Source organism: Andrographis paniculata, unplaced genomic scaffold, assembly GCF_009805555.1.
Source record: "Andrographis paniculata isolate CXL003 unplaced genomic scaffold, ASM980555v1 Contig43END, whole genome shotgun sequence".
NCBI classification, from domain to species: Eukaryota; Viridiplantae; Streptophyta; class Magnoliopsida; order Lamiales; family Acanthaceae; genus Andrographis; species Andrographis paniculata.
In genome coordinates, this window is record NW_026137577.1 from 1,775,244 (window position 1) to 1,786,472 (window position 11,229).

Consider the following 11,229-nt stretch of genomic DNA (forward strand, 5'->3'; position numbering starts at 1 on the left):
AAATATTTAATATATATTATATTAATATATAATATTTTTATAAATATTTACTAATTATACTTAGTTTGATCCAATAAACATAATAAAAAAAAGCTATATATATATTAACATTTCGTTCTTTAAATAAATTTGTTCCTAAATAATATTATATGAGATTCATTGTTCCTAAAAAATCCTCCAATGATGGATTCTTTCATGTGTGTTGACCGCATCAATTGTAATTTTAGCTTTGATCATATCAACCAATTTGCAAATACGGTCGGTGCACATTTAATAAAAATAAAAAATAAAAAATAAATAAAAATAAAAAAGAAGCACATGTCTAACAATATCCAATAATACCAATATACAATACATATTACGACAATATATGGTATAAATAATGCAATATACGGTACCAAAACGAAACTTTAATTAGCTACTATTTGAAGTATTAAAAGAGTAGACATACCTTTCATCTTTCTTACACTGATCTGTCTCAATTAGCACTCTTAACTTCTTCCATTTTAACCATTCGAAAAATCGACGTACCTTTCGTCACGAGGCGAGGATTTCCTTCGCGACCGCGGTGAGGTTCTCTTCGGTAAAACCATATTTCTTAAAGGTATCCAAATACGCTCCACTCGCCCCGAATTCTTCCACTCCAAGAACGACGCCTTTAGGGCCGACATACTCCCTCCACCCAACGGGAGAGCCAGCTTCGATGCTTACACGTTTTGAGACGCCGGGAGGCAAGACGTGCTCTTTGTACGACACCGGTTGCTGATCAAAAAGCCTCCAACACACAAGTGAAACTACCCTCACTCTTCTCCCTTCTCCCCTTAAAGTGCATGCACTTGCCTCGCATAGGCTTAGCTCGGATCCGGTCCCGATCAATATTATTTCGGGTAAATTTTGCCCGGAGTTATCACTCACAACATAGCCGCCCTTTTCCACTAGATCCACGGACGTGCCCTCGACATGAGCCGCCACTTTTTGCCGCGAGAGGGCAATCAAACTCGGGACATCCCGGTTGGCAACGGCTACTTTGTAAGCTCCTAAAGTTGGAACATAAATCAAATTCGAAAAGTCGGGTAGCACAACTAAAAATGACCATATCTAATTATTTGTAATTCAAAAATCAAATGGTCTATCTTAACTTTTGGTGTATTTGCTTTAAATTTTTATCATTTTCAGTATTGTAAAACTAAAAATACATTATCATTTCTCACATAATATCTAAAAACAATAAAAATAAATATTTTAATAATACTTTCACAATTTTCAATAATTAATGACAAAACTCCCGAAAATTCTTAAATATTAACAAGAACACAACCCTTTGCTTCCAACAATTATTGCCGAAGAGTTGTAACTCAAGTTGTTGAGCATTTCTTGGCATACATTTGAGAAAATAAAATAATTACTTCTATAAAAAGAATATTTATTTCATCTACGATCCAAAATTTATTTTTCATTCACATAACTCCTATTCCATAAACATCACATCCAACTTTTATTTTATTTTTTTGTTTTTCCGCCCTTAAAACCTATATTCTATTCACAACATCTATTTTCCATGTAAAATTGAACATCCAAATTCTAACTTAACTTTTGGAACTATTCGTCTAATACCGTTTCCATCTCACACTCAATTATTTACTATTTCCAAAACTCAAAAACTTCTATGTAAATAGAGCCCTAATTTTTCATTCAAACACAACTTCTGCTTCAGTGTACCATCAAATCAATTCCATGAAAAAATATTTTATGGCTTTTGACCTGCATTCAGTCACTAAATTGCTACACTGCTTTAAATCATTTGATTGAATTGCTATCAAGTTGATTCAATTAAATTAAACAAATGAGCATTGCATATAGAGGAACCTAGCAAAAATGAAATACCAAATTTCAATTTATGTTAAAGCTTAAATTAGTCAACACACATATGACATACCTGAAGTTTCATTACCATCTGCAGGGCGGAAAACCAAGAGACGGGGGATTGCTCGGAGCCCGACGAGCTGCTCGACGGGCTGATGAGTAGGTCCATCTTCTCCTAAACCAATCGAGTCATGCGTCATAATATAAATGACTCCTGCACGGCTTAGAGCAGATAGTCTAATGGAATTCTTCATATAGTCAGAGAAGATTAGAAAGGTTGCTGCAAAGGGAATCAAACCACCGCCGTGCAAGGCTATGCCATTTGAAATTCCGGCCATAGCATGCTCCCGAACACCATACCGAATGTTCCGGCCCTGCGAGGATTCGGGCTGCTGAAAATCGCCATACCCGTGCAAGTATGCTTTGTTGGAGGAAGCAAGATCTGCACTTCCGCCAATAAGGCCGGGGAGCACCTTCGCGAGATTATTTAAGCACTTCTCGGAGTACCCTCGAGTGGCATCTAGAGGATCGGACGTCGACCATAGCTGAACAATGAAACAACTTAATCATTAAACTCAAGACATTGTAATAATATATTCAAAACTTTTTGGCACGGAGATTTAAGAAAAATAGTACTCTATTCGTCATACAAAAAAATTAGGCTCAAATGCTTTTGGCATGAATTTTAGTGTGTTATGTACTCTTTGTTATTTTTATCTTTTATAATAAAAATATATATATATATAGTACAAGTTTTTACTAAAAAACAAAATGGACATATTTTTAAATGAAAGACGAAAATGAAAAAATAACCACATTTTAGAGAGTATTTTCATATTACTCTGTCGTCAAAATATATTCTCATTGTTTTTCTAAAGAGAATCAAAATACATTTTGATGACGGAGGTAGTATTATTTTTGTATTTTTTATAAAGATAGAATTGAAACTTTTAAAGGATTAGTAATATAAGTTTTAGAGAGTATTTTCATATTACCCTGTCATCAAAATATCTTATCATTCTCTTTCTAAAGAGAATCATAATACATTTTGATGATGGAGGTTGTATTATTTTGTACTTTTTATAAAGATAGAATTGAAACTTTTAAAGGATTAGTAATGTAAGTTTTGCATTAAAATAGAATTGGTATAAGAAATGTGTGGGTCCATCAGTGGCAACGGGTAAATAGATGAAAAAAATAATGGGTAAAATTTTAAAGAAATATGCTACTTTTTTACTTGGCACACTTTTGGTAGACAGATTAAAATAATAAAATGAGCATAGTATGAATTACCGGTAATGAGCTTTCCCAGCCTGGAGGCAGTCCATCATGAAGGAGAGATTTGAATTCGATTGCTTCTTGTGGATACTTTCTTTCATAATAAGACAATTTGGCTTGCCAATTTCTATCTAATTCTTCGCCGTATTCAGCTTGAACTTGCATTTCACTGCAACAATGGTGCTAAGTTTTAGTGTCTTCATATATTTCGATAGGAGTGATAATATCTATGGAGTGATGCGGTACCGGCGAACCATAGGAATGACATAAAATGGCTGTCGACCATCCCACTTAACCTTTTGCTTCATTTGCCTCTCATCATCTTCATCGAAGATTCCATGATGAGCCTTCGATGTTCCTTCTTTCTTCGACAATGCTCCTATTCGTGTCTTCACCTGAAATTCAAAGAATCCGAGTTGGAAGAAATGGTGGCCTCCAAGACTAGTCATAATCAAACCCACAAATCTTTTGTCCAAAACTTTTTAATACTTACGTCTAAAGTGAAGTCGAAGATCTTAAAAACAAGCTACTAACTAAAAACTTAGTTTTTTCTTTTGTGAATTTTACTACAAATGACTCTTTTTTTTCTACAAAAATATAAAATCAAATAATGACTTCTCTCTTTTCATATTATACTACAAATCTAGTTTACATTCAAAACATCACATCATCATCTGTTTATATTACATCAAACAACTATTCAAATTCAACTATTTACTATTCAAAAACCCAAACCCACAATCAAAAGAGTTAAAAGAGTGTCACCCGGATAAATGTTGGCCTTTCTGTCTCTTTGTAAGCTTCGAAGAGTGCATTTCGAAACGATGCTATGCAACCGTGAGTATTATCCAAGGTTATTGTATTCCAACCCAACCCCTGAAACCGCAGCGTGATATCCTCGGTAAATGCAAGATCCGTGGAACCATCTATAGTGTTATGATTGTCATCGTAAATTAATGTGAGCTTATTGAGCTTCAAATGTGCTGCCAAGGATGCTGCTTCATTTGATATGCCTTCCATAGCACAGCCATCACCCATAATGCAATATCTGTGTCAAACCGGTTGTTACGAACACACTTGTTGCAACGATTAATTCGACACAAAGATTTTATGTTTTCATGCTTACGTCCGATGATCTACAACAGCAACATCGGGTTTGTTGAATCTAGCAGCTAAGTGAGCTTCAGCTATTGCAAGGCCAACTGCATTGGCTACACCTTGACCGAGAGGTCCTAATCAATAACCATAAAAATAATGAATAGCTGAGATATTATTTGCGGATTTGGATTTTTAATTTGGATTTTTTAACAGTAAAAACAAGTTGTTTGATTAGATTTTTTGGAAAAAAAAAAATGAGAATAATAAAATGTGAGAGATCCACAAAAGAACACAGCATAAGGTTCTTTTTTGATATAGTTTTCTACAGAGTCTCGAATTATTCATCACATTTTGCTTCTCAAAATTATCGAATCTATCACTTATTTTTCATTTAAAATACTACCTTAAAAATAATCTCATTCAAACCATCACAATAAAATAATTTTAGTCTCAATATAACCAAAATTTATTAATTTTTGTCCTAATATAAAAAACTCATCAATTTTGATCCCATTATAAACAAATTCAATTAATTTTGATCTCACCGTTAAAAAACTAACGAAAATTGCTGACGTGGACATAACGGAATTGACGTGACAGCTGACTTGGAAACTACACGGTCATGTTGTTACATTGTCATGTATATTTCAGTATATAACGTTACATGCTCATGTTGTTATACGGTCATGTTGGTACATGACCATATATATTTCAGTGTATAATTATACATGAATAATAGAATTCTAGACAAAACTTTTCAAAAGAATATATCTTATAAATTTTAATTATATTATAATTACTATTGATTTTGTCTATTTTAACTATATCAACTATTTTAAATTCAAAATAATTTTTTTAAAAAAATATAAAAATAAAATAAAATTTTAGACTAAAACGAAAATGTACAAGGCCGTGTAAAATTATACACGTAACAACATGGTTATGTATAATTATACACTGAAATATACGTGACTGTGTATAATTGTACATGGCCGTGTAGTTTCCATGTCGGCTGCCACGTCACCTCCATTATGTCCACATCAACAATTTTCGTTAGTTTTTTTTAACTGTGTGACCAAAATTGATTGAAATTGTTTAAATGGGACAAAAATTGATTGAATTTGTTTATAATTAGACTAGAATTGATGAGCTTTTATATTTGGACCAAAATTGATAAATTTTTATTATATTGGGACCAAAATTGATTTTTTCCCAAACTCTAAACATGTCTCCTCATGTCTTCAATAAATTATTTTTTGGTATAAATAAGGTTAAGCATGTTTGTTGTCTTTAACAAATTTAGTCATGGAATCACTTATTTATATGCTTTGTAACAATCTATTATACTAATTTTAACCATAAGTCGAAAGAGTTTAAACAGTGTGTTAATACAAATGACTGAACTACGATAGTAACTTCTACAAAGCATTTCAATATCTTCCCCTAGGAGTTATATATCGTAATCATCGAAATTCTGTAATGAAAATCCATTTCTTAAAGTTAAGCTAAAATGAGTCTTGTCCTTTCGCTCTATTCAACTCGTCAAAGCAACTCTCCAAGGAGGAAAAACTTAACACTACAAGGACATCAATGAAGTTTCATATATGTTAGTATTTCCCTACCGATTTCGAAGCCATCCTTCCAATTAAAAACATTATCGACGAAAGTAGCTAACTATTCATTCAAATGTGCACCTCAATAGAACAAATTGATATATAAAAAGAGCAGCTCACTCTAGATCAGCACCTGTTGTAACTTCAATGCCGTCTGTTATTATATTCTCTGGATGCCCCGGAGTCCTACTACCGAGTTTACATAATCGCTGGAGGTCTTCAATCTGATCAGATCAAAGGATTTGGTTCACAGACATGTTCAGGAAATAAAGCACGTGTTAAAGTAACCAAGGTTGTGTTCTTTCGTGGGTTTTACCACATGTTTTTAGATTTTTTTTTTCTCCAGAAATATCACATCAAACAATTATTTTTTTTTATATTATACTACAAATTTATTTTACATTCAAAAATCACATCAAACAATTATTTTTGTTTATATTATACTACAAATTTATTTTACATTCAAAAATCACATCAAACCTCTATTTATATCACATCAAACAACTATTCAAATTCAACTTTTTACTATTAAAAAATCCAAACCAAAAAACTAACACACCCTAAACTTGTGGTGACCAGTGCTCGTGAATCATACTCTATACACAAGAAAGAACTAAACTGGAAATATATATATGTATCATAAGACCAAACAGATTATGATTGTTCCAGTTGGTGCATAAAAACATAGGATGAAGCATTAGAAAACTCCTTTATATCCTCTTTCCTGATCTATGTCATATGTAAAATTCAGGACATCAGCTAACAATTAAGAACTTTATCAAACTAAGGTAAAAGTTTTATTGATAAACAATCAATTAGTAATTAGTATTTACAAATTAATGGATCATTTTTTTTATTTTTTTTATTATTTATTTTTTTGTAGAAGAGGCTAATGGTTCAAAATATACAAGCTCAAACGTTTATCTTCCCCACTTAGCTAACTCTGAGTTTGTGGGTGCTCAAAGTCATGCTGAAGATTGGTTCAAGCATAAGCTTCAAAAGGAGGTGCAAAGATCAATCTTGAGCTCGAGGAAATTTCAAAAATTAATTATTAAAGCCACATCGAACCCCATACTACTCAGAATAAAGAACTACAAAGAAGACATAGATATACAAGGGTCGGTTCTTCTTTTGATTTCACAAATTTATAAAGAATGTTACATTTTTGTAAAATTTCTAATGCAATCAGGAGTGGACGTGATACAAATAGACTAAAATGATGAAAATCTAATTTAATAGATATAACAAAATAATGTCTAAAATGTCTTAACATCCTTCAAACTCAAGTGGTGTCGCAGAAAAAAAATTTAGGGTGTTTGTTTGGGGGATTGGATTAGATTTCTACTATTCATCCCATTTTTTTCCCTCCAAAAACATCAAATTAAACACCTATTTTTCATTTTTTATATTATACTAAAAATTAATTTTATATTCAAAATATCACATCAACACTTATTTATATCACATCATATAATTATTCAAATTCAAAATTTTTACTATTCAAATCTCAACTCAAAATCCAAACCCCCAAACAAACACACTCTTAGAGTTCTCGAGAAATAAAAAATGACGCAGCCGTCTATTGAGTCAAGAGCTAGAAGCAAGGCTTTGAACTGAATGGAACCAAGACAAATGATTGAAGACCGAACATAAACTCTATGGAAGCTAAAAAACAATTGACAATAAGTAAATTTGATAGATGAGCAATGGCAGGCATCTCAAAATCGTAAGAACTCCGAATACATTCCAGAGTGGTATTTTGTTAAGTAAAATCGAATGAATATAACCTAACAGTAACAATTTAATTTACATAATGTAACTCTAATCTAAACTATAAACTAAATATAAAAAATATCAACATACAAGACAAATAGGAAAAAACTTCACTTGACATTTAAAGAACATAAAGGAAACAAAGATCTGGCCAATTGCCATCCACTGTGTTATGGGCTGCCTGAGAGAAGCACCAATGGCTCGTTTATAGATTGCCTCCCATGTTAACCAGGTTCTTTTCTTCAGGTCCAATAAAAAATATAAGGCTAAATTGCACGAAATTTACATGTGTTTTCATGAAATTCCGTAAAATCCATGTACTTGCATCAAACTCACTCATGGTTTCACGTGTCTAACCACTAGGCGATTCTTATTTTACTGTATTTGATCTAAATGTGTCGATAAAGTCAATAAATTTTAGAATATATTTGTAATTTTAGAGGTTTAAAAATTGAAATTCTAAAATTTATTTAGTTTGGTAGCATACCATCAAATAAGCACAGCATAGAAGTATGGGGATTTGGCACAATTCCATGAAACCATTATATTCAATGCCAGTTTGAATTAAGTTAAAAATTGTTGATTATTTGTATCTAACATAAAAAAAATTTCAGATTAAAACACTAAATAGAAAATCTCTTAATATTTTAAGCATTTTTGAAAAAAATAAAAAAATAATAATAATAAATGTAATAAAATTGGAAATATTTTTAAAAAATCAAAATTAACAAAAAAAAATATGTGTTGTCAATATAAATAATTTTTTTATTAAATTTTTATAACTTATTTTTTGAATTATATTAACTATATTTAAAAAATCAAATTATCTAATATTATTAAATATATTAAATTTAGTAACTTATATTTTTAAAATTTTAATTAATTATAATATATATTAAAAATGAAATTATAATTTAACTTTCAAATTAATTTTACTCTACCATTTAATTTAAAATTTATAAATTATATTTAATAATTTTAAATTTAATATCTCAATTGTAACTTTAAATTATATTTGTTGTTCTTTTTTATTAAAGACAATAATAATAATAATTTTAATTTTAAAGGTAGATAATTGGGTGCTAAAATCAACACCATGTTGATAGTGTAAATATAATTATATATAATTACGATTAATTATATAATTTAATAAAATAAATTAATGACTCAACTTCACATTATCAGTATTGGTTGCCGGACTATAAATTGTTTTCTCTTTAGGATGTGTTTGTTTGAGGGATTTGATTTTCAAATCCATTATTTTTCTAAAAAAATATCATATACCTATTTTTCAATTTTTATATTATTATAAAAAAAAAAATTAATTTTACATTCAAAACATAACATCAAATGTCTATTTATATCACTATCATCCAATAATACAAATTCAAAACTTTTATTATTCAAATTCCAATTCAAAATCCAAACCTCAAACAATCACTAGAACACTGTTTTATCAGTACTGGAATCTAGAGTGAATTTCTTACCAAAAAATCTCATCCGTAATTAATACGTAACAATAATAACACAAAAACACTAATCTCTCAATCAACCACAAAATCGAAGAACCAGAAAGCTAAAAACAAATAAACAAATAAATAAATCCCCTGTTACCTGAACAGATTGGAATCCAGCGAGATGAAGGCAAACGTACTGGAGCAAGCAGCCATGGCCGGCGCTCAGAACAAACCTATCCCTGTCAAACCACAACGGATTCCCAGGATTCTGCCTCAGCACATGCCTGTACATAAAATATCCAATCTCCGCCATTCCCAACGCCATTCCTGGATGCCCTGCCTTCGCATTCTGCACCGAATCAACAATAAGCATCCTCAAATTATCCACGCCACGCCTGTCCACAATTTCCTGAAATTTCTCATCCGAATCGCAATCGAGATTCTCGTCCGGGTACGCATCTCGCAGCTCTTCCTTCCAGGTGAGCTTGTAATCGTCGTCCTTGGAGTGAAGCCTGGTGGAATTGAAGCTGCTATGGCAAATATAGGGCTTATTAAGGCGTGAGAACCTCTGGCGTGTGCTGCAGTTGATGGAATTTGGGGGAAATTGAGGGAAATTAGGGTTTGGGGCGCGGAGAAGCGAAGATATGGCCATTGGTGGCTCGATTGAGCAGGCGCGGTGAGGATTTTGAAGATTTGGGAAGAGGAATACGTGGTGGGTGGAGACGAAGTTGGGCGTTGAGAGAGATACGTGGCCATTGCAGAGAAGCTGTGATGTGCTCAGCTATGGCGGTTCAGTTTGACGTATATATAGCTACTGCACGAATTTTATTTATTTATTTATTTATAATAGTTTATGTTTGTATTTGTATTTTTTTTAGTTGAGTCTTTGATTGGATATGATTTGAAATTGATCTAAAATAAAATTTTTATTTTTATTTAAATAATATTTTGATACGATATTTTATTTATAAAAATAATATTATCTCCGGGTTTAAGGTTTTATTTATATTTTGTGTTTTGACATTTATACAAAAATATTATATATATATAAAATATTTTGAATACCGACTACAATGACACAAATCATAAATAAGACAATTATATAATTTTAAAATTGTAATTTATTATATATTAAAAAAATTTCGGATCCTGTCAAAAAATTTAATAAAAGTATTAATTTAAATTGAAAATAATAAATAAATAAATTATTAATATTTTTTAAAAATTAAATAAATTATACTTTTTCGCATTTTAATATCATTAATTTTTTTAATAGAGATACCTTATAATTACATATATGAAATAATATTATGCCGATACTATGATAAATCAATGTGGTAACAATATATTTGCGGAATGTAAAATTTTATACGATTATCATATTGAAAATCAATAGCATAATGTCGTATTATACCAAAATTTACAATATATAAAAAATACGATACTTTTAGTAATATAGTTTAAATGGTATATTATATTTAAATGATATATCATATTTCCAATATTATTTTCCACTCATTCTCTCACATAGAGAGCAGTTGGTGCAATAGAACCATTAAGATGCAGACTAAAGTGTAATATTGATTTTTTGAGAAATTATAAAAATAAAAGATAAAAAATTGCTATGTGAAGTATTGTTCGTTTTGACATATAAAAGGTTTAAAAATTGAAATGTGTTTTTGCATTTTTTTTTTTTTTCTAATTTTTTTAATCCAATTACTTTGGTGTTGTGGTATTATCTATACATGTGATGTGTTTGGAATTTTAGATTTAGAATTTGATACTCCCGTCCGTCCGCAGATAAAGTATATATTTATTTTTGGCGCGATGTTTAAAAAATAATAGTATTTTAATTATAGTGGATAGTTAAAAGTAGTGTAATAATATTTTTGCCCTTGTTTTTTGGTATAAAAGTAATTATGTGACGTAAAGTAAGAGTATTTGTGGAAAAAAAGTGAGGTATTTAATGAAATGTTTACTTTGTAATTGGACATTCCAAAATAAAAATATGTATACTTTCCAGCTGGACCGAGGGATTATTTTATAGTAAAGAAATAATATATTATATGTCATATAAATAGAAATAATAGACTATTTTTTACAATAAGTTGTAAAATATTAAATAATATTTTAAAGAAAATTTGAAA

At 30.4% G+C, this 11,229-nt stretch overlaps 1 protein-coding gene across 1 annotated transcript; it reads right to left on the reverse strand.

The window, feature by feature from the left end:
- Nucleotides 1-319: 319 nt before the first annotated feature.
- LOC127251245 (transketolase, chloroplastic-like) lies at nt 320-9,858 on the reverse strand. Its single transcript, XM_051274856.1, has 8 exons — nt 9,240-9,858; nt 5,986-6,076; nt 4,268-4,373; nt 3,907-4,189; nt 3,388-3,536; nt 3,157-3,310; nt 1,937-2,408; nt 320-1,037 (listed from the first exon to the last, which is right to left on the reverse strand). Exons 1-8 carry the CDS (start codon nt 9,732-9,734, stop codon nt 538-540), a joined length of 2,250 nt encoding a protein of 749 aa, XP_051130813.1. The 5' UTR covers nt 9,735-9,858; the 3' UTR covers nt 320-537.
- Between the last annotated feature and the right edge of the window lie 1,371 nt (nt 9,859-11,229).

Excerpts from the sequence above, each read along its gene's own strand:
- LOC127251245 (XM_051274856.1), bottom strand. The coding sequence starts at position 9,734 with ATGGCCATATCTTCGCTTCTCCGCGCCCCAAACCCTAATTTCCCTCAA. Across the intron at positions 3,311-3,387 it reads GTCATTCCTATGGTTCGCCG|TGAAATGCAAGTTCAAGCTG; the intron begins GTACCGCATCAC and ends CCATTGTTGCAG. Across the intron at positions 2,409-3,156 it reads GCTGGGAAAGCTCATTACCG|CTATGGTCGACGTCCGATCC; the intron begins GTAATTCATACT and ends TTCATTGTTCAG.